Genomic DNA, 25,118 nt, shown 5'->3' with positions numbered 1-25,118 from the left:
GCCAAGTATATGCATTTTTGACAGTTAAAGAAAACACTTATATACCACTAGTGTAAGTGGTTGGAATGGAAGCCTGGTAGTGTAGTGGTTAACTTCTATGGCTGCTAACCAAAAGATCAGCAGTTCGAATCTACCAGGCGCTCCTTGGAAAATCTATGGGGCAGCTCTACTCTGTCCTATAGGGTAGCTATGAGTCGGAATCGACTCGATGGCAATGGGTTTATTTTTTAAGTGGTTGGATGACCTAACAAAGGATCGGCTGGACATATTCAGATAAGGAAACAGGCCTAGAGACTTGCCACAGGTCACACGATTATAAAGTTGTTGTTGTTAGCTGCCATCGAGTTGGTTCCAACTCACAGCGACCCTGTGTACAACAGAACGAAACACTGCCTGGTCCTGTGCTATCCTCGCAATTGTTGTTATGCTTGAGCCCATCGTTGCAGCCACTATGTCAATCCATCTCATTGAGGGTCTTCCTTTTTTCTGCTCTCCATTTTACCAAGCATTATGTCCTTCTCCAGGGACTGATTCCTTCTGATAACATGTCCAAAGTATGTGAGACATAGTCTTGTCATCCTTGATTCTAACGAGCACTCTGGTTGTATTTCTTCCAAGACAGACTTGTTCATTCTTCTGGCAGCCCATGGTATACTCAATATTCTTCGCCAACACCACAATTCAAAGGCCTCAATTCTTTCATCTGCCTTATTCATCATCCAGCTTTCGGATGCATATGAGGCAACTGAAAATACCATGGCTTGGGTCAGGCGCACCTTAGTCCTCAAGGTGACATCTTCGCTTTTTAACACTTTTGCAGATTTGTCCAACGCAATGCATCTTTTGATTTCTTGACTGCTGCTTCCATGGGTGTTGATTGTGGATCCAAGTAAAACGAAATCCCTGACAACTTCAATCTTTTCTCCGTTCATCATGATGTTGTTTACTGGTCCAGTTGTGAGGATTTTTGTTTTCTTTATGTTGAGGTGTAATCTATAGTGAAGAGTGCAGCCTTTCATCTTCATCAGTAAGTGCTTCAAGTCCTCTTCACATTCAGCAAGCAAGGTTGTGTCATCTACATATCACAGGTTGTTAATGAGTCTTCCTCTAATCCTGATGCCCTGTTCTTCTTCATATAGTCCCACTTCTTGGATTATTTGCTCAGCATACAGATTAAGTAAGTATGCTGAAAGGACACAACCCTGACGCACAACTTTCCTGACTTTAAAACAAGTAGTATCCCCTTGTTCTGCTCAAATGATGGCCTCTTGATCTATGTACAGGTTCCTCATGAGCACACTTAAGCGTTCTGGAATCCCCAGTCGCTGTTTATGTTGTTGAAAAAGGTACTTGCAATGAAGTCATTAATCTTGCAAAATTGTGTCATGCGAACTCTGGCATCGTTTCTATCACCAAGGCCATATTTTTCAACTACCGATCCTTCTTCTTTGTTTCCAACTTTCACATTCCAATCACCAGTAATTTTCAATGCATCCTGACTGCACGTTTGATCAATTTCAGACTGCAGAAATTGGTAAAAATCTTCAATGTATTCATCTTTAGCCTTGGTGGTTAGTGAGTGAATTTGAATAATAGTCTTATCAACTGGTCTTCCCTGCAGGTGTATATTACCCTATCTGTGACAGTGTTGTACTTCAGGATAGATCTTGAAATGTTCTTTCTGATGATGAATGCAACGCCATTCCTTTTCAAGTTATCATTCTCTGCATAGTAGACCATGAAATTATCTGATTCGAAATGGCTAATACCAGTCCATTCCAGCTCACTAATGCCTAGGATATTGATGTTTATGCATTCTATTTCATTTTTGTCAATTTTCCATTTTTCCTAGATTCATACTTAGTACATTCCATATTCTGATTATTAATGGATGTTTGCAGTTGTTTCTTCTCATTTTGAGTTGTGCTACATCAGCCAATGAAGGTCCTGAAAGCATGGCTCTATCCATGTCATTAAGGTCAATTGTACTTTGAGAAGGCAGCTCTTCTCCAGTCATATTTTAAGTGCCTTCCAATCTGATGGGCTCATGTTCCGGCACTATTATCAGACAATGTTCCACTGCTATGCATATGGTTTTTACTGGCTAATTCTTTTCAGTAGACTGCTAGGTCCTTTTTGCTAGACTGTCTTAGTCTGGAAGCTCAGCTGAAACCTGTATGCCAATGGTGACCCTGTTGGTATTGGAGCACTGATGGCGTTGCTTCTAGCATGACAGCAACACACAAGTTCCCAAAGGATGACAAACTGACAGACGTGACGATTATAAAGAGTAGAGCTGAACTCTGAAGTTAGATTATAATAGAATAAGCATTGCTGGAACATCTATTTCTAAAATTAAGTCACATTTTTTATATACTATATACTTTCTTAAATCATAAATTCATATTATTCTTTTATAAATTTTTGCTCTTCTCCACATTTAGATTTTTTTTTAAATAAACTGATGCTTATTTTCCATCAACCTTATTTCTGATTTCTGTCTAAAAGACCATGGAAGACCAGCTTAAGACCACTCAGTGGTTGTTCCTACCCACTCAGTGGCCTAAGCAGTGGGAGTTGCTTCTATTTAAAAAAAGTTTTTTTTTTAAATATAAATTGAGAATATTTTTGTTGTTACTAAAGCAATAAATGGCCTTGAACTTTTCGGAGAGAGAAAAAAAAAATCTCTTTCTCCCTATAGAGGTACTTCTATTTCCCTGTAATTCTTAGAAAGCAAACAGAATCTTACCATGATGCTTTTAAGTCGTTTGACCTCATCTTCTTGTGCTCTGTAAGATTCTAGTTCTTGCTGAACTGATTCTGCAACTTCTGGGAATGGACTAAAACAATGTTGCACAAGACAAACGATGAGTATGACATTAAAAGATTGATTTTTGTAAGAAATTTGACATATATATAAAATGAGGATTTACTATTATCTTAAATGCACTTATTTGGATTTGAATATATTTTATGTAATATAGACAAAACTATTTAGTATCAATACATCCATGCATCTAACACCTATTTACATTATAAGTACTATTTCTTTAAAATGCACGTCATAATACTTGCTAATTTTATTTCTATTCCTTTTCAATAAACATAATAAATTTTCTTTCCACCCATATGTTGTTAAAAGAAAAACTAAAATATTTAAGTCACTGAAAAACGGGAAGAGAAGTCATAAGTATAACAAACATCAATTAAATACTATCACCAAAATTAACATAATCAAAGGGTCCATGCAACTACAAAGACGGAATTTTAACAATAATTTTTTGCAACTAATTGTGGAAAAAAAAATCTTGTGAACTCTGTATCCTTAATATCCCAAAACACTCCTGGTAAAAGTAAAACTCGAGCTACAGTTCTGGAGGGTCTAATGTCTGTCAGGAGCCCTGGTGGTGCAGTCGTTAAGAGCTGTGGCATGTCACAGCTGCTGATCAAAAGGCTGGCAGTTTGAATTCACCTGACGCTCCTTGGAAACCCATGGGGCAGTTCTACTATGTCCTATAGAGTCCTACGAGCTGGAACTGACCCAATGGCAAAGGTTTGGGTTTTTTTTAAATGTCCGTTAACTTCTTCTAGAGGACTATAGTTTGCAGCAATTTACCATAGACTTCAGACATGACTGACCTGCAATCACTGAGCAGTTAAGGTAAGAAAAGTGTCACACAGTACTATTCTTGAATAATTCTAGATGACTATATGTTGACAGGAAATGGTTTTTAACAAGTATATTTCATCTATGCTCTTAAGGGAGGCCAGAAGCTTCTTCTCCTTTAAAAAAGAAAACGTCTTCTCTTATCAGCAGGGAAACGAAAACCTCCTTCCTACCTCCAGCCCTGACACTTGAAAACTCTTCACTAATGATCAGCACATGTCAACTAATGGAGTCTGGCAGAAATGACTGCAGCTGCTGCTGCTGAATTCTGAGGAACATAGTCCAGTTCGATATAACAACCTCAGGCACTTATCCCCTGCTCCAGCACAGTCTGTGTTGGCAAAAAATAGCACTAAGGCCTTCTTAGGACTGCACCGGGGAGTCAAAGCCTTTGCTCCATCTAATCACAATGGAAACTACCTGTATAGGCAAAGACTTACCCTCTCGGGGCCCCCAGCTTCATCTGTGAAGGGCACTGGTCATGCTAGATGATCCTTAAAATCTCTGGTATCTTCAGGTCTCAGAATTAACAATGAATAACTGCTAACATTTACTGTGTACTTACTGAATGTCAAAAATTCTACTAAGGATTTATCTTTACTATCTAATATAATCCTTACCACAGTCCTGCTGAGGTAGGTACTTTTAATAGTTAAGACTAGGGCCTTTGGGATCTGCTAGAAATGGGTTCCATTTCTGGCTCTGTCAATGAAAGCTGGGTGACTTTGGGCAAGTTACTTCTTTATTTTCACTACCTCGCTTAATCTGAAAAAGGGCAATAGAATTATCATCCCCATATTTTAGTGATGAGGAAACTGAAGCTCCGAAAGGCCGAAGTCACTTATTTAACTTTACACTATCTCTGTGCCCACGTTACTATTTGTGGGGCAAAGAACTAGATTTGGCTTTTTATATATCTGTTGTCTGAAAATTGTCCAAGCAATTAAGGTGCTTTTTGTTTTTCTAAAATAGCCAGTAGGAGCTATACAAGCCCCACACTTCAAGAAGGGAGGGAGGCATGATGCAGCATGCAAATTCATTGACTGGATTGATTATAACTAAGCGTTAAGGCTCCAGTCATGCATATCTACTGAGGCCCCAATGACTAAGGGACCCTGGACTCTGGAGCTTCCTTTTTAGGCCTCCTGGAGTGGTGAAAACATCCAAGCACGTATGTCACCTCCCTGGTGACAAAGGAAGTCTCATGCTGAAACCTCTCCCAGATCTTGCCTGATATATTTCTTCGGTTGTATCCTTTCTGGTTGTAATAAATGCGTAACTTTAAGTGTAGATAGTTGCCGTGAGTTTTGTGAGTCACTCTAGCGAATTATCAAGCCCACTGGGGCTAGAAAAAGCCAGCAGGGTCTGGTACCTGTCTATTTGGCAGTTATTAGAAGGACAGAGTCGTACCTTGTGTGGAACCAGCCTTGGGTGGCTGGTGGGCAGAAAAGGGCTGTGCAGGCAATTGTTTTGTAAAGACCTAACTCTGGGTGGCTAGGGTAGAAGAGAGAGAAAATGCTGCATGTGTGGTTGGTGTCAGAGTTGGAGAAGTGGGACAGTGGGGATGTGAATTTATCTTTACGTTTTGCGGATCAGCCTTGTGCAGATTTTTATTTGTGCACCACTGTAGTACAATATTCAAAATAAGAGGTCTATGCCTACCTACAAACAAAACATCATAGCTCTTACCGCTCAGCTGACCTCTTAGATTATCCCTAAATCATAGGATCTAAAGAAAATATTAAAAATTTCCACATTTGAATAAAGAGACTTTTTTCCTTAAGCTTTACTCTCTTAGGGAACGTCAACTGTAAAATTAACCTGAAAACATCCTCCATCTCTATAAATAAATGTCTTTCTAATGAAATGCAATTCCTTGTACTTCATCATTCTGGAAGGAAATGTTAGATATGGACTACAAAGGGAAGAAAATTATTTAAGATAAAGTAGATAACAGTACCTAAAAATTGCCCTAGTCAGAAAGACAGTGACTTTTGTCTGCAGAGTGTCCAATTCTGTTATAGTAATGTGATTTTCCAGTGTTTAAAAAAAAAGACATAGAAAAAAACAGCACGTTGAGCCAAGACTATTCTACGTCTCTTTAAGCATAAATGCAAACTGAGAACAAAAGGAAGAGATACATCAGGATACCAAAAAACCAACCAGTTGCCGCTTAGCCGATTTCTGACTCATGGCGACCCCAGGTGTTTCAGAGTAGAAATGCACTCCTTAGGGTTATGAATGGCTGTGACCTTTCAGAAGCAGATTACCAGGCCGGTCTTCCAAGATGCCTCTGGGTGGATTCAAACTGCCAACCTTATGATTAGCAGCCAGATGCTTAACTGTTTGTGCCACCCAGGAACTGGTTGTTTCTGACTCTCTCTCTCTCTAACAGTTACCAAGTCCATGAAGTAAGTACTCTATATGTTAAGGGAACACAGCAACAGATGGCATATGTGTATCTGCCTATAATAAATCACACAGGAAATTAGCACAATTTTTTCACATATTACTTGCAACATACTTTGAATAAATCTCTGAGTTCAGGCTTAGGTACCCTCTCCACAGATATCTAAAAACTGGGTTTGTATGATGGCAAGGAAGACCCTCAATGAGATGGATTGACAGTGGCTGCAACAACGGGCTAAAACATAGCCATGACTGTGAGGATGCTACAGGACCAGGCAGTGTTTTGTTCTGTTGTACACAGTGTTGCTGTGAGTTGGAGCTGACTCAACAGCACCTAACAACAACATCATGATGGCAAACGTAGAAACAGAACGAAAAACTCCCATCCCAATGTTTCCCCATCGCAAAAACCTATTTCAACTGAAGACACAGATGGTCCTGTAGAGGGTAGTAAGGATAGCAACAAATTTCAGAAAGACTGTGTATAAAATCGCATGGTATGAGCTTATTGAAAAGGGAAATGGTCCCTATAAAACAGCAGAAACCTAGCCTAGTTACATAAAAAAAACAGAAACCTAGCCTAGTTACATTAAAAAAAAAAAATAAAAGTTCCATATCTGTGTTTAATTCTAACTCCCACTCACGGTGTGGATAAACCACCATAATCATTTTGATTTTTATCTAATTAAGTCAGATAACCTTCATTTCTCTTTAATGGGTGAATCTTTTAGTTCCTGATGTTTTTCTTACTTACCTTCCCTTATGTTTCTGCCAAAATTTATCAACTGGAGTTAAATCATAAGACTTCTTGTTTTTTCTCTTTGGCCTGGCACCAGCTGGAGAATTTTCTGCTCCTGAAGATTCTTCCAAATTAACTCTGTTTAAGTGGAAATCCTAGAAGAAAGTAATTTTGTTTTAAATAACTTTCCTGAGTTTAAGAGCCATAAAATTTCTTCAACAAGGAAAACCATCAAGATGGACTCGTCCTGTCTTCTCTAATGTTTCCAAGTACAAAATACAGATCTGAAATGCAAAAGATCTCCTTCCAATGATTTGTTACACACAAATGTATCTTCAAGTCTTTACATATTTTAACTAAAGTAACACAGGTTTAAAATTTCAACCAATACATAAAGAGTAAAGCCACGTTAAGATTCTTGTGTATCCTAGAAAAATATTTATGCATAATAGCATAAATTTACTGAGGGAAAAAAAAGGGGTGGGGTCTTTTTTAATTTACTGGGAAAAAATGGGATTATATATATTCTGTGCATTATTTTTCTCATCTAATAATGTATCTCAGAGCTCCTTCCATATCTGTTCATATATATCTAGCTATCTCATCTTCATCATGACTGTATAGTAGTCCAATGCTCAGCTGTATCAATTTATTTGACCAGACCTCTTGATGTCTGGTTGTTTCCAGTAACAAATATAATCTTAAGTATAATTTTTAAACTCTTGGAGAGTCTTAGGCTACAATAAATGCAGTACTCCCTTTACATAAATTCTAATAACGAGTCAGACCAGTAATTGCTGAACCTCTCTGCTTAGGATTAATCTTACGCATTTGAAGCTTGTTTTCCTTGCCCTTTCTCAAAAAACAAATATATAAAAGACAAAAATAAAAAGAAGTATCTTTTCTATTCTTTTTCCCCTTCTTGAATCAGACCTGTGGGTTCCTTCACTTAACAGGAGTATTTTACAGTTCAACTATACTCTGAAGAACAGCAAGCTGGAGATAAAACATGGCTATCAACAAATGAGTATAAGTTAAGGATGAGCAAGAAAAAAATTATAAGGAGCAATTATCCAGCATGACTGTGATATAATCACCTTCAGTTCTAAGGTATCTGTATAAGTTTTAATTAATGATTAAGTTTCTAGGCGTTAGCAAATATATAGAATATAATCTCTTCTTCATAAAACAAGACCATTGACACTGACCTTTCTCAAATAATCCCTCACAATAGCTTACATCCTTGCCATTTTCCCCTTAAAAATAAAAAACTAAAATACAAACCCATTGCCATCGAGTCAATTCCAACTCACAGCAACTCTTTAGGGCAGAGTAGAACTGCCCAATTGGGTTTCCAAGGCTGTAAATCTTCATGGAAGCAGACTGCCACATCCTTCTCCCACGGAACGGCTGGTGGATTTAAACCACCAACATTTCAGTTACAAAAAAGACTGCAAAATATATCAATGTCTAATTGCCACAGTGGAGTAAGTACCTTTGTTTTATTTATATGTTCAGCCCATAAAAGAGAAAATCACAAATAAGTAGTAATAAAACTTCCATATCAAAAGTGAAAAAACTGAGGCATAGAGAAATAAGTAAATTGAACAAGGTAATACAGAAATAAGTGGTAGAACCAAAATTAAAACCCACAAAGTCTGACTTTGAGGAGCCCTGGTGGCACAATGGTTAAGCATTCAGCTGCTAACGAAACAGTTGGCTCTCTGCAGGAGTAAGACCTGGTGATCTGCTTCTGTAAAGATACAACCAAGAAAACTCTGTGGGGAAGTTCTCCTCTGTCACATGGGGTCACACTATGAGTTGAAAATTGACTACTAGGCACCTAACAACAACAGTCTGACTTTAGAGGTAGTGCTTTTAAACATTAAGCTAATTCCACAGTAGAAAGAATAGGGCTACTGGAATCAGATCTTATGACTTGAAATCCCATGTAGTGTAGAACACATAAGCCACAGTCACACAGCATGGGTAGCCATAAGTGGCATCATTAAGCAACTTAACGACTAGAGAGAGTTGCAATGAATGGTCAGGACGACAAAGAAGAGTATAGTATGTTACATTTCAGCCAGTTAATATTATGTTTTTCCTACAGACGCCTCATATTATCATAAAACAAGCATAGCACTAACCTTATTTAATTCTGCTTACTTTCCCATCCCTGTATCTTAACTTCATTTTGCATAACAAATCATCCATATAAGAAGAAAATAAAAATAGAACAATTGTCCAAAACCATTTTAAGCGATATATAGCTATTAACAGCTACAACTGAGAACTCCTGCTTTTAAAAATTATGTAATAAAACAAAGTAAACTAAAGAAGGGAAATATCTTTCAAGTTAAGTTTTGTTAACTAGAATTTTTAGTAAAGAACTATTTCCATGGTGATGACAGAGTTCATTTAAAATGAAAGTTACTTGCTAGTAAAATTAAAAAAAAATTACCACGCTATAAATAGGAAAGCATATTATTACTGAAGTACTGATGAAATATTTAAAAGGAAACACAAAATGATAAAGGAGTAAAAGACGTTAAGAGTTCCAAGAAATAATGTAATAGTGACAAGAACGTTTCCACTGTTCGCATGACAGCAAAGCAAATATGGAAAAGTAATTTTCAATCTTGAAAATTGGGAACTTAGGACATTTAGTGCTATACACATTCATGTTAAAGAAATTCAAGGCTGTGACTTCTCAAAAGCAGATTGCCAGGCCTTACCTCTGATGTGCCTCCGGGTGGGTCTGACATACCAACCTTTCAGTTAGTAGTCCAGTGCTTAAGCATCTGCGCCACCCAAAACACAAATATCAAATCCATTGCCGCTAAGTCGATTCCAACTCATAGTGACCCTACAGGACCACAGCAGAACTGCCCCATAAGGTTTCTAAGGCTGTAATCTTTACGGATGCACACTGCCATATCTTTCTCTGTAGAGTGGCTGGTGGATTCAAACCACCTGCCTTTTGATTAGCAGCCAGCACTTAACCACTGTACCACCAGGGCTTTTGCACCACCCAGGGACTATAGTAGTATGTGGAGTCCCCGGGTGGTGCAAATGGTTAACATGTTTGGTTATTAACTGAAAAGGTGGAGGTTCAAGTCTACCCAGAGATACCTTGGAAGAAAGACCTGGTGATTTTCTTCCAAAAAAATCAGCCACTGAAAGCCCCAAAGAGCACAGTTCTACTCTGACACACATGGGGTCATCGTGAGTTGAAATCACTGAATGGCAACCAGTTTATACTGTGTGTGTATAAAACCAAAAAGCCAAATCCACTGCTGTCAAGTCATTCCGACTCAGAGCAGCCCTACAGGACAGGGTAGAATGGACCCACAGGGTTTCCAAGGAGCGACTGGTGTATTCAAACTGCCAACCTTTCAGTTAGCAGTCCAAGCTTCTAAATCACTGCACCACCAAGGCTATGTATAAATATATATATATTACACACACACACACATACAGTTTATATATATACTCATGCGCCACATAACGTCCGTTCCAGCAATGTCTGACCACATGTATGTCTGTGGTCCTCAGGGTTACGAATGTCTAACTTATGTACAACGAATAGTTAGGAACCAACCCCCATGAAGCCAATATTAAAAATTTGAGGTACATATGATGGTTAATAATAACAAACATGTGCTACTTTGCGACATGGGTCAAAACATTATTATTACTACCATATTACTATGTTGAAGATGTTTTAGTGCATCTGGAAGTGTTTCTTCAATGGTTTTTATGCATAGAAAGGTACATTATATGCTATACACTTAGACAAACATTTGACTAATGTTAGATACGAATTGTTTGTACCTACAGTTCCAATTTACATACAAATCTGACTTAAAGGCGGGAATGGAATTCATCCATAATCCAAGGACTGCCTAAATATAATATGGTATTCACACAACGTCCGAATTACATAACGTCCTATTTCACAGAATGTATCGTGGATGTTAAGCCACACATGACAGTACTAAAAAGGAGCCCTGATGGCATAGCAGTTAAGCACTCAGCTGCTAACCGAAAGGTCGGCAGTTCGGACCCACCAGCTGCTCTATGGGAGGAAGATGTGGCAGTCTTCTTCTATAAAGATCTCAGCCTTGGAAACCCTATGGGGCAGTTCTACTCTGTCCTATAGGGTCACTATGAGCTGGAATTGACTTTATGGCCACAGGTTTGATTTGGTTTATATATTATTTTAATACTACTATAGCATTTCTAATGAGCTGGAGAAATCCCACAGATAAATTGCTAGCAATATGGAAACATTTTCTACCAATCTTCATATGATAATGTGAACTCATAAGCAATGTATTCTGATTCTAGAAAAGCTAGTAAAAAATTTGAGCCTTAATGATTTAGAACTGCACTGCCTAATAGTTGCCACTAGTCACATGTGATTCTTGAGTACCTGAAATGTGACTAGTCTAAATTGGGATGTGATATATGTATACGTATAAAATACATACTAGATTTCTAAGACTTAGTATAAAAAGAAAATATAAAATATTTAATTAATGTTTTAATCGATTATATGTCGAAATACTAATATTTTGGATTACTCAGTTATATAAAATATATTATTAAAATAAATTTCACCTGTTTCTTTTTACTTCTTTAATGTGGCTACTATAAAATGTAAAATTCCATCTCTAGCTTGCATTGTATTTCTATTAGACAGCATTGATTCTGAACCGCTAAACTGACCAATGATTACAAGAAGCAAGAAGAAAGTAAATGAATACACGGAAGACAACAAAGGGAAGAAAAATCTAATTTGGAGTATTTGTAAGAATAATTTAATTGAAAAAGAAAATCCTTTGTAATGTGCCCCATTATAAACATAAATGTTACACTTCTAAGGAAGTAAGATATAAGGGGAAAATGGTGGCACCTAATGCTAGATTGGAGCCCTGGTGGGGCAGTGGTTAAGAGACTGGCTGCTAACAAAAAGGTCGGCAGTTCGAATCCACCAGCCACTCCTTGGAAGTCATTATGAGTTGAAATCAACTAGATGGCAAAGGTTTGGTTTTTTTTTTAATGTTAGATTATTGATATCACCTGAATAGTACAAATTCATCTTTCTCGTAAATAAAAATTTAATCCAAGTTCAGATAATAGCTACAAATATGGAGGAATACTGAAAAGCCACCATTAAAAAAAAAATGAATGGAATCAAGGCTGTCTTCTGACCTTTAATATAGCCAACACACGTTCAGAAGGAACTTCTATGAACAAGTACAGTAAAATCTGTGTTTGAATTAAATCAGTACAAAATTATATTACACTTTTGACTTCCAGGCAAATGCCTGAAACTAGGCTAACACAGTGCTGCCCAATAAATGTTTTGCTTTAATAAAGACCTGAGGGTCAATACAGTTAACTGGTCAAAGCGTCAACCCTGAACTATATACTTAGACATCCATTTTACTGTACTCATACATCTTTAAGAAAATGAGTACTTTCAAAATGCTTCTATGATAACTTTTTAAAAAAATATACATTAATTTGGAAACTACTTTTTTTTTTTGAGTGGCTAAAAAAAGGTAAGCTTTATTACAGGTTCTATGTATATTAGTATAAGTTCTGATTGACTGTTTCAAATAATAAGAGTCAGTACCCCAGCCAGTCAGTAGCAGGGGCCAAAGCATAACAAGAGAATCTAAGATTTGAAAAAAAAAAAAAAAAAACCAAAAAAACAAAGGCCAGATAAAGGACAAAATACTGAAATAATGTTGAGATAAAGTCCAACCCTTTGACTAAAAACCACTCTTTCCAGTTGAACAATCAAATCCACTCTTACCTCAACCAAAATACAATAAAAAGGAATCGCAATTTTCTAATGACTAATTTTGTTACATCCTGATAAAAGGAAAAGAGCACCACAAAGTTTGTCACCAGAAGAGTATATTTCCCACTTTAAATGACAACAATTGTCTTTCTGGCACACACTGAAGTTACGTAAATTTTCACTGATATCTAAATGACTATCAATGTCCCAGATTATCAGAGGAATATAAAAATATAAGAAGCAAACTGCAATTTCAAGTTAACATTGTCTATCTAGAACTTTAACTCCACCTTGTGGAGGTAAAGAATATAATTATTAAGAATTGAATTTTTAAAGCTCTGAAAAAACATCAAAAGCCCCAGGTTCACTAACAAAAAATGGCATGGTTACAACATCTCAGTTATAGTTTGTTCACATCTAGAAACTTCATTAAAATTAATGAACAGGATTAGGTCAATCTAAGTTGTGCAATTTATAAGTTGTGCAATTTATTACAAGCAATCTTTTCAAAGTGGCTAGTTTCATAAGATCTAAATATCCTAATAACAATGTTAAGAAAAGACTGCTTAAAGAGTAACATGGAATCTCAGAAGCTAGCCTAATAAAGTAACTAGAAATGTACATTGCCCTTTTATTTGTAACAACAAGAAGCAAAAGCAACAAAATAATAACCCACATGTCCAACAACAGGGGATCTACTACTATAAGCTCCACGAAAGCAAGAGTATGTCTGCTTTGTTTACCTTCTATGCCCAGTGTCTAGCACAGTGCCTGGTACATAGTAGGAACTTAATAAATATTTGTTGAACTGAATATGTGTGGGGGGCGAGGGGGCACAAGGTTTCCAACTTTTTATCTTCTGAAATGAAGATTAAAACAAAAACAAAAAACCTCTTACCTCCTACTACTTACTTTCACCATCTTTTATTTTTAAAAAGACATTTCAGCATCAAAGATTCAAAAGAAAAATTAACGTAAAAGTCAGTCATAAAAACTCAATTCATAGTCCTTATTATTCTCATTTCACTCTGGACTAGTGAAAACTTCATCAAGGACCAGATTTAGCCTTTCTGTTTTGGGTAATCGCTGCCCTAGGACATGTTTCTTGATTTTCTCTTCTGACAAAAGGGACTCAGAGCATTATTTCTTTATACCGTGATTACCTGTGCATGTGTCCTTTTCTCCACTGGGGAGTCCAGAGGGAGCCCAGGAACTCTTCAATTTCGAGAATTAGAAAGGATCCTTAGGTATCTCAGTGCTCTGAAAGCCTCCACTGGCCTCTACAACACAACTAACTGGCAGGAGTGAAGTTAGGTAACCCCTGATATGTAGGTTCTTACTAAGATCTTCAGCTCTTGCTCCTATCCAGCAATCAAGGCCTCACCAATCCAATCTGACCTGAGGCCATCAACGCTATCTCATTATGCCCATTAATCCCCCTTTAAGATCCCATCTCTCATTCTTATCCAACTCCTGAAACCCTTCTGTCACAACCTCTGGATCTCATACTCGGTCATCAGCAAAGTCTCCTATTCTCAATTTCTTTTTTAGACTTCTCTTATACTTTCGTCCTCCAACTCAACTCCAATTGGCTATGTCTTACATACAGCCTTCTCAGATGGCAACTAGTTTTTTTTTCCCTCTCAAACATCTTACGCCACTGGGCCTGGGGTTGGAGTCTTCTTTGTGATCCCCACACCATTTACTTGCTGTCTTCCCTAAAACAACCTTAGCTTTGAATCTTGTGTCATCAGTCTATACCACTGGTTCTCAATCTCATTTTTGCCTCCTCCCCCAGGGTATATTTTGCAATGTCTGCAGTCATTCTGGTTGTCACAACTGAAGGAGTGCCAATGGCAACTACAGGGTAGGTGCCAGGGATGCTGGTAAACATCCTACAATGTCCCAGAAAACAAAGCATTATCAGATTCAAAATGTCAACAGTGCCATGGTTGAGAAATCCTGGTCTATACTACTCATATACACCTTCTACAGACCTGTAGGACACTTTCATCTCCTGTGTCATCAACATATCTCTTGATCATTCCCATTTGTACACAAACATGCTGTAATTTCTCCTATTTAAAAGTCTTTTCTGACCTTACATCCCTTTCCAGCAATCACTACTCTTCTCAGCTCTGCTACACAACAAAACTCTTCTAGAGTTGTCTATATAGCATTCCTCTCCTGTCAATCTCTCTTGAAAATCCAGTTAACTTCGGTTAGTATTTTGCCCCTACACTATGGAACCTGCTCTTAAGTCACTAATGACCTTTACGTTGCATCCGTTGCATACAACCATGACTACTTCTTGTTGTTTACTGTTGAGTCAGTTCCAACTCAGAGTGACCCTATAGGACAGAGCAGAACTGCCCCACAGGATTTCCAAGAAGCTGCTAGTGGATTTGAACTGCTGATCTTTTGGATAGCAGCCGAGCTCTTAACCACTATGCCACCATGACTTCTCAGTCCTCAGTATTTGTCCAAGTTGATCCCTCCTTCCTCTCTGAAATAGTTAATTCACTGGCTTTTAAAAATAACACAGATCTAGTTCTCATACCTTATTGGCTGTTGCTTCCCATGCCACATTCCTGGTGGCACAGTGGTTGCAAACTACAGCTGCTAACCAAAAGGTCAGCAGTTCAAGTCCACCAGGCGTTCCTTGGAAACTCTATGGGGCAGTTCTGCTCTGTCCTGCAGGGTCGCTATGAGTTGGAATCGACTTGACAGCAACAGGTTTGGGTTTTTTTCGGGTATTCATCTCCCTGTCCTCTCAATGTTGAAATGCCTGAGGGTTCACTTCTTGAAATTCTTCTCTTTTCTATCTATAGTCATTCTCTTTGTGATGTCATCTTGTCTCCTAGCTTTAAAACCAACTATACATGGACCACCTGTAAATTTATTTCTCTAGCCCCAACCTGTCTCCTGAACTCCGGACTCCTATACCTAACTACCTACTCAATATGTCCACTTGGATATCTTAACAGGCATCTCACGCTTACCTTACTCAAAACTAAACATCTGATCTTCCCCTCAAACCTGCTTCTTCCATGTCTTCCCCATCTCAGTAAAAAACAATTACGTCTTTCCATCTGCAAAAGCCAAAACCTTGGAGTCATCTTTGACTACTCTCTTTCTCTTAGATCCCCCGTCTAATACATCCGTAAACCCTATACTGTACATTCAAGAGATAATCAAAACCTTCACCATTTCCATCCTAGTGTAAGCCATTACCATCTCGTGCTACGATAGTTCCCACAGTCTCCTAACTGGTCTCATTTCTTCTCTTCTCCCCCCAAATCTCCTCTCAACATAGCAGTTGGAGCAATACTCTTAAAATGTCCCCATTTCCCTTAAATCAAAAGCCAAGGTCCTTACAATGGCCTATGTCCTATAATATCCTGCTTCCCATGCTCTCTTTAGCCTCATCTCCTGCCTCACTTCACTCTAGCCACACTGGCTGCCTTGTCATCTTTCAAATCTATCAGGCAACCTTCTGCCTTGTATTTCTCCTGTTATTATTATTATTTTTATCCCATAGCGTTGATTCCCACTCATCGTGACCCCATGTGTCAGATTAGAACTGTGTTCCACAGGGTTTTCAATGGCTGATTTTAAGTAGATTGCCAGGACATTCTTCAGAGGCACCTTTGGGGGGACCTGACCCTCCAATCTGTCAGTTAGCAGCTGAGTGCATCAACCGTTTGCACCACCCATAGGCTCTATTTCTCCTATATAGCTACATAATCTCTACCTTACCTCCTTCAGGTCTTTCTTCAAACGTCACCTTATCAGTGAGGTCCTTCCTATATAAAATATAATGCTTCTCATCATTTTCTACTTTATTTTCCACCTTCTGACATGTTGTATTTTATTTATTGCCCATCTTTTCTACTAAAATATAAGATCCAGAAAAACAGGAGTATTTCTGTCTGCTTTGTTTGTTGATGAAACCAGTGTCTAGAACAGTGCTCGTCAAAGACGAGGAACTCAAATACTGGTTGAATTGAATTCTTCTTCTCTGGCCTCTTCCTCGACCTCCTAAAATCAGCTTCTATATTGTCTTACTCATAAGATTAATTCAGTGGTTCCTTGATTCTTTTTGCCCTCTCCACTGAATCTGAGTTGACTGCTATTTCCTTGATACTCATCCTAGAGTCAGAACGTAGGACTCTAGGATAGAGAAGTATGTTATAAGAAGGGAAAGATTAGTCCAAAGGACTAATGGACCACAACTACCATGGCCTCCACGAGACTGAGTCCAGTACAAGTTGATGGTGCCCAGCTACCACCACCAACTGCTCTGACAGGGATCACAGTAGAGGGTCCTGGACAGAGCCAGAGAAAAATGTAGAATAAAATTCAAAGTCACACAAAAAAGACCAGACTTACTGGCCTGACAGAGACGGAAGAAACCCTGAGAGTGTGGCCTCCAGATACCCTTTCAGCTCAGTAATGACGTCACTCCTGAGGTTCATCCTTCAGCCAAAGACTGGACAGGCCCATAAAACGAGACTAAAGGGGCACACCAGCCCAGGGGCAAGGACTAAAAGGCAGGAGGGGACAGGGAAGCTGGTAATAAGAGGACCCGAGGCGGAGAAAGGAGAGTGTCGACATGTCGTGGGGATGGCAACCAATGTCACAAAACAACGTGTATTGTTTAATGAGAAACTAATTTGCTCTGTAAACCTTTATCTAATGTACAATAAAAAAAAAGTATAACAGAGCTGCCAATTTCTATCTCTAATTCTGAAATCGAATTTATTAAATATATATTTTAGAGCTAACATCTGAGTTTTAAAGAAGTAAACTATTAAACCTAAGCCATTTATTGCATGTCTTTTATTTCCTTTCTATAGGATATTTCAAGCAGTCTTTGCAATAATGACACATAATTCTTAGAGGACTGGGCTAGGTTTAGTAAACTAGAGTTCTAGTCTTGGTAAGCCAATGATTTGAGTTCAAATCCTTTTATTTCTGTCTCTCAGTTTTTCTATCATTAAATGGGGCCTATTCTGGTCCTATTAAATAGCACCTTACAGAGAAAGTACTTGTGCAGCGATTTTCTTCCCACTGCCTTTGAAGATTGGGGCTGTGCTACATTCATCTGTGCATATCACATTCTCTACACAATCAACACTAAGTAGATGAACGTATGCATGGATAAATACAAATTTTTGTTTTAAGGATAAAATTAGATAGTTGGAAGTACTTCAAAAACATGGTGTTAACATTTTAAAAAAACAGAAACACTATTTCTAGGGGAAACATTTATTTACTTTCTGAATAATAAAAAATAATCTAAAAACAGGCACTCATTTTCCTCTGTTCCTTTTTTCTACATCATTGCCAAAAATACCGCTAATTTATCTTATCATTTAAAGATCATAAATTTAGATCTTTAAACTTCACTGCTTTACTATTCTTTAGCATCTACATTCACTGAGAGCAAATTTCAACACTTTTTTGTATGTCTCTCTCAGTTCTATCCTTCTCATCTTTGTTTCTATAGCTATGATATTAATTTTAAATGTAAATATTACTACATTTCAGTAAACAAGTGCTATATTTAGCTTCTTACCAGTACATCATGCACCAAAGCTTGATATGTCCAAGTATGGTGTAAAGGAGTTGCCAAATCTATGTTTCTGTCAACAAGGACCAATAAAGGCCTTTGGAAGCTGTAAATATATTTAAGAAAAATTATGTAACTGTTCATACCAGTGCATACATCTACAATTACCTAATACTTTCTAGTATATGTCATTTTGATATGAACAATGGTTATGCTAACATGGAAACTCCACAATTCTGTTTTAAAAAAAAATTTCTAGTACAGCTAGTCAAGTAAAGAAATGCTTTGGACTACTTATCGCCATTGTGTAATGCTAGATTATAAGTTTTTAGAGAAGTTTCACAGAAGCAATGTGTACAAATACTTTTACAGAATAATTTTTGCAGTTATCAAAGTAAGTTGCATCTGCTTAGAGATATACTTCACATTCTAGAAAAAAAGGCAAAATCAATAATCATTGTCAGCTCAAGGGAAAACATAATTAAAGAGAATAGAATCTTACAAATATACACATTTGATAGTTTTATAAATCACAAGTTACAATTTTTTGCTGTAAACACAAATTCAAAACACCAGACCCTAGGGAAGTACTTCAATGATAAAGTACAAAACCAGAGCATCCTGGCACAAAAATACCTAATTATATGAATAATTATACTCACTTAACAAACAAGGGATATGACCCTTCGTGCACCGTTTAATCATTATTACAAGACGGATGTGAAATGAACTGCACTGAAAGCAGACTGAGGCAGGAAGTTATTTCTTTGCCATGTGTCCACAGTAGTTTCAGAGATGTGCTTTAGAGGCACTATTGGAGTACATACCACTTTTTAAAAACCACTGCTGATTATATTAACTACACATATTTTCTGCTACAAACATCTAACCATTTTAGTGACTCTGCTAGGTATAGGGGAGTGGATTCTTCCAGTTGCACTACTTATAAGACTACGGGGTAAAAAAAATGGGAGTGGTACCATTACCACAATCATTTATTATTCCGGAGCAAGGTGGAACACAAGGGAGGATGGCCTACGGCAGAATTTCTCAACCTTAGCCCTACTGACATTTTGCGCTAGATAATTCTTCCTTATGATGGTTGTCCTGTGAGTTGCAAGATGTTTAGCAGCATACTACGAGGCATCCTATTAGACTATGGTTAGCATCTCCCCAGCTGTGACAACCAAAGTTGTCTCCAGACATTGCCAAATGGCCCCTGGGTGGGCAAAATTGCCTCTGGTTGAAAATCACTGTTGTTTGTTGTCAAGTTGCTTACAGTTATTTTCAAATGTATTTAACAATAGTCAGATAAGGTTACTTACCCCTAGTTATAATAATTTTAAAATGCACCAAACAACTGTATTATAATAAGAACAAATTTTTAAAAAATTATACAAATAATGTCTTTATATAGGTTTCTAAGGCCTGTACCAGAACACCATAAAAAAAAAAAAAAACTATTAAGTAAGGTATGACCTAGGAGTTGCTCTTGTTAAAAATAAGCTGAGAATCGACTTTCAGATACATTGTGAAGAACATTTAAGACGAGCAGTGAAATTATTCAATACTTTAGAAAAACACAGGAGCTGAAGCAGTTGCCCAAACAATTGAAACACAATGTTAGATTTAACCCCAAATTTTAAGAGTAGTACACAGGCCTTAGGAGCCACAAAAATTGACTTGAAATGAAGAAGTCTATAGAAGGTTATCAAGAAATTCTTATTCCTGAAGGGCAGTTGATGCTGTAGGCATCAATTTGTTTTCACAGGGTTTGTTAATTCACCTAAAACTGAATATAAGAATTAATTTTCCAAAATACGTCTCTTCTCCCTTAAATAAAATTCTCAGCCATTTGTATGGTTTTCTTTACTTCTTCATCCCAATATTCTGACCATTATTAATTATCAAAAGATAAATGCATAGTTTTTTTTCTTTTTAGTATTTCTATTAAAAAAACTGAGCTGCCAGTAACTTTGGCATTACTTCCTCATGCCAGAAATGCTAACAAAGACAAAAATGCTTGGCAAGTTTACGCTAAGAGTATTTTAATGTAAAAATGGAAATCAGATAGGTAGAAAGAGATGTTAAGTATTATGAGTTTTTCACTGATTTTTCTTCATTACCAAGGTGTTTAATGATAATTCAAAGGAAATGACTTCTGACTTCCAAAGCCATATAGACAGGAAGTTCTTCGGTGGTCTTACATGTTATTCAAAATGTATCTCAAAAGGTTTAAAACTGAAACATCAAATTCTCAGCTTATTTATTTTTAACAGAAGCAACCAGTATGTCATACATTCTCCTTCAGATGATAAAATACAACAGAAATTTCTATCCAGAGAAGGCAAACTAAATAAAATATTCCATTTGTATTTCAAGAACAATTTGAGTTAAAATCCTGATAGTAATCACTTCATTAAAAAGGAATAAACATGTTTCAATGATAAGGATAAGAGTATTATATTCCTATCAGACAAGAAAGACAACCAAAAAGTTCTACAAATGTTTTATTTTTAAGTCCCTATAAGTACATTAACTAACATAATACCTGAACTGGCCGGCTCCAAGTGTGTCACCTGTGAAGAGACTGTTTCTTGCATCTCTTAGATTTTCCCGGAGTTTCTTATCTAGTTTCTGAAAAATCAAATTTGCAAGTAACTCTTAATAATTTCATAGAACTTTATATAAGGTAATACATAATGTGTTCCTAGCTTCATAAACAAGAAAATCACAATTTTTTTTTTTTTACAAAATAGCAATTCTAAGATCTTCTAAATGTTTTAGCTTCATTTCTATTTCAATACTACCATAACTAGGACTTGAAAAAGACCAATGCCTTCTCTGCTGTGACTCAGGCTTGATTTCACTAATGAGAACTTTTAGTTTTCTAATTTTACCTTAGGTCCAGGAAATGCTTTGCAGTAACAACCCACCCTCTCTGCTCAAGCATGATTCTGTTGTACCAAGGTAGATGTATATATAGGGAAAAGGTCCACTTAGATGGGTGGATATGAAGTGACAAGTAGAGGCTGCAGGAGAGCCCAGAAGAGAAATGGAATATGTCAAGGAGAACAGCCTTCCAGCAGTCAGTGATTCATTTAGGCTAATAAAAACTTCAAAACATTAACGTTTCTCCCTCTGACTTTCCCTGCCTCCTATCCTCTCTCCCTTTCAGTAATCCTCTGATTTCTCTAAGAGTATTAATTTCTTTAATACATTTTTTTAAATCTTCCTAGCCAATTTTTGAATGCTCAGTCTACACTGAATATTTTACTCCAATATAGTGGGATAACAAAATACACATCACCATTTTAAAAATGTTTTGACTGTTAATGAATATTTGTTAAATGAAATTAAATATTAAATGACTTGGGGGATCGAATAAGTATAAAATACTATTGGATAGACAAGGCTGAATGAGGAACACATGTTTGAGTAGGAAAGAAAATGCTAGAAGAGCATACTGAAATAATTTTACTCTAGCACACAGAATTATATAATGATTAGTTTTTATCTTTGGTAGAATCCCAATGTTAAGAAATGAAAATACTTGCCGCTGATACTTAATCTATAACCAACAGCAACCATACACTTAACATTAATGAAAACACTGAGGTAGTTACAGAAAATAACTCACACCAATATTGCTTATGCCCAAAACCTATTATTTGCATGAACTTACCACTGCTACCATTTCTGCTGCGGTTCCTCTTGAGCATCTGATTATAGGTACAGCACCTATTTTAACAATAGATTTAGCACTGATCTCAGCCTTTGATAATTAAAATGCATATTTACAAAATACATCAATGTAAAACAACATACAATTTTAGGCTACAAAGGTAAAAGGTTTTATAATCTCAAGAGTAAAAGCAAAGTTCAGAAATGAACCTTTTCCTTTAAAAAGAACCTTAGGGAGTAAGAAAAGGCACTGGAGTTAAACAATCAGTGTGACAAGGTTTTTTCCAATGAATCTACTGAGTCAGCATTTTGAGTCCCTATACGCAGTTTCAAAGTTTCAACGTTTACTCTCTACTTTAATCTGACTGCATCTTTCTAAAAAATACTAGTTTAAAGGTTTACAGAAAGCACATTCTTCATATTACGTGAAATGCTCATAAAATATGGCTTCAATCACTATCTAATCAACTTAATTTCTCCCTCCCATTACTTCAATAAACTTTTTCAAAGACGAAAAGCCTAAACTAATAGAAAAATATCCAACTGCATTGAAAATCTCATGAAACGAAATGAAACATTGTAATCTACCTTATGCTACAGTTTTTGCATTTTATATTCTATAGGAAAGCACATTCAGTCAATTGCAAAAAGTAAAAATATAGACTTTTCATGAAGTTTTCTCCTGTTAGCAAAAGTTATAGATGCTTGTCATAAAAAATTCAAATAAACCAAACCAATCCCATTGCTGTTGAGTTGATTCTGATTCATAGTGACCCTACAGGACAGAGTAGAACTGGCCCATATAGTTTCCAAGGAGTGGCTGGTGGATTTGAACTGCTGACCTTTTGGCTTTTGGTTAATAGCCGAACTCTTAACTGCTGCTCCGCCAGAGCTCCACAAAGCCATACGCGCACAAACACGCACACACACACAGGAAACCCCAAACCTGTTGCCACTGATTTGATTCCAACTCATAGCGACCTTCCAGGACAGAGTAGAACTGCCCCATAGGGTTTCCAAGGTGCGGCTGGGGGATCAAGCTATCAACTTTTTGGTTAGCGGCCAAACACTTAACCACTGCACCACATAAGTAAATTCAGATGATCCAAACAATGTTTTAAATTTTGAAAGTCTAGATGGATTAGCATTATATGCAAATGCCATGTTTTATGGAGCACTAGGACTTTGTCTTAATAGTTACCAAGCATATGTCTCTACTCTGAAGTATATTTGAAATTTTTTACAAAATATTGAGAAATTAGCTGGTATATAGGTGAAGTCACCGCTAAACCATTCAAATGATGTATTTGAAAGTTACAACTGCCAAAGAGGTAATTCACTTGGTCTGCTAAATGTTAACTCAAGAGGAATAAAAACCAAAACCAAACCCACTGCCGTTGAGTCGATTCCGACTCATAGCGACCCTACAGAACAGAGTGTAACTGCCCCATAGAGTTTCCAAGGAGCGCCTGGTGGATTAGAACTGCCGACCTCTTGGTTAGCAGCCATAGCACTTAACCACTACACCACCAGGGTTTCCGAAGAGGAATAACCAACATCAAATTATTAGAATTACGGTTTTACCCCAACTCTGGTAAAACCATAATTCTAATAATTTGACGTTGGTCTCTATAGAGAGTCTGGAGAGATCCAGAAAGCCTGTAGAGATCCAGACAGATAAAAAGGAATCACATCACAGTATAACAAATTAAAATTAGTTATTAAATAATTTGCTTTGAAGATGCAACCAGAAGGATTTGAAAACTTACCCAGTGTAACAAAAAAGCAGAAGAGGCTGTCAACAATAGTGTCCATAACAGTCTCCATTTCTGTGTCTGTGATATCTGGCCTGTTAATGGCTAAAATGACATAGGTAAAGGGAAAAAAAAGGACCAAAATTCACATTTTTGTCTTTCATTAAAATCTTTAAATTATTCATTAAAATTTTAATCAATATCTGATAACATTTCTAGTACTCAAATTCTTTATGCTTTAAAATTTTTTGAAGTGAATAAGTTTTCATTAAAAATTAAACTACTTCATCCCAGAGGCCACTTTTCAGCCAAACAATACACTGGCCCATAAAATAAACAATAAAATGTGTGAGGAATACGTTCCTTTTAACAATCAACTGTACAAGACCAAACGGTCAACATTTACCCAGAAGCAAAGATGAGAAGGCAAAGAGGGGCAGGGTAACTGGATGGATGGAAATGGGGCAGGTGGGGTGGAAAAGTGCGAGTGCTGACATATTGCAGGGATTGTAATCAATGTCATAGAACAATCTATGTATGAATTGTTGAATGGGAATCTAGTTTGCTGTGTAAACTTTCACCTAAAACACACACATATACCCAAAATTAAACTACCTCAAAACAAAATACAACGTCAGTACCAGGAGTTTAATATTAAGGGGAAAAAACATACATACACATATAAACTATAACTTTTGCAAGAGTAAATTGGAAAATAAATATCCTATTTATTTATTCACAAACAGCAGATGGTCTCAAGAAACTACTGATCCTGTTATCTAGCTACCACCAAAAAAAGACAATGGAAATCAATTATGCCAAGACCAACATCACTCATCATTTTCTTTGCACTGTAAGTTAAATGAATTTTTCTTCTCTATCACACTGAACAGCAGTGGTTTCCAAACTTTATTGGGTATGAGAATCACTCTGAGAACGTGGGGGACCTCCTGCCTCCTAAAATACGAGAAAATAAATTTTTGTTCTTCAAAGCGACCCACTGGTGTCATTTCTCTTACGGCAACACTAGGTAACTAGGATAACATGTAATATTTGAGAGAATTTGGAATATAACTGCATAACGTTTAAGTGCTCTATCTCTGGACTGAGACTACCTAGGCTTAGTAGCCTGGCTCTGCTGCTTCCTCATCAAGTTACTTAATATCTATGCCTCAGTTTTCTCATCTAGAAAATGGAAATAATAATAGTACCTACTTCACAAAGTTATTCTAAGGAGTAGAGGAGCTGATACATAAAGTACTTAGTACACTGATTCAGAGCAAGCTATTACTATTATTACTGAGAATCTGGGAGCTCAATTATGTGATTCTACCCTAAAATGAGTAATTTCAGACTCGTGACTTTAAGTTGAGAAGTATAAGAAAATCTAATTGAAATTTTTAAGCATGAGAATGTTTAATAAACTTTTGATTCATTATATATTTTAAAAATTTATTTTAAGAATTTGGGAA

The 25,118-nt window shown here is 36.9% G+C and overlaps 1 protein-coding gene across 4 annotated transcripts in view; it reads right to left on the bottom strand.

Moving 5' to 3' along the window:
• Positions 1 to 25,118, bottom strand: part of SCFD1 (sec1 family domain containing 1) — a 90,148-nt gene that overhangs the window by 47,949 nt on the left and 17,081 nt on the right. For all 4 annotated transcript variants that reach the window (XM_003408670.4, XM_010588565.3, XM_064292372.1 and 1 more), the window contains 6 exons: positions 23,662 to 23,751; positions 21,894 to 21,949; positions 20,760 to 20,845; positions 18,215 to 18,314; positions 6,831 to 6,970; positions 2,750 to 2,840 (listed from right to left, as the gene is read on the bottom strand). In XM_003408670.4, coding sequence (XP_003408718.2) covers positions 2,750 to 2,840; positions 6,831 to 6,970; positions 18,215 to 18,314; positions 20,760 to 20,845; positions 21,894 to 21,949; positions 23,662 to 23,751 — 563 coding nt within the window. The remainder of the gene's footprint in view (positions 1 to 2,749; positions 2,841 to 6,830; positions 6,971 to 18,214; positions 18,315 to 20,759; positions 20,846 to 21,893; positions 21,950 to 23,661; positions 23,752 to 25,118) is intronic.

This window comes from Loxodonta africana, chromosome 10 (genome assembly GCF_030014295.1).
Source record: "Loxodonta africana isolate mLoxAfr1 chromosome 10, mLoxAfr1.hap2, whole genome shotgun sequence".
In the NCBI taxonomy this organism is placed as follows: Eukaryota; Metazoa; Chordata; class Mammalia; order Proboscidea; family Elephantidae; genus Loxodonta; species Loxodonta africana.
The sequence above is the reverse complement of the archived record's forward strand: the minus strand, read 5'-3'. Positions and strand labels throughout refer to the sequence as shown.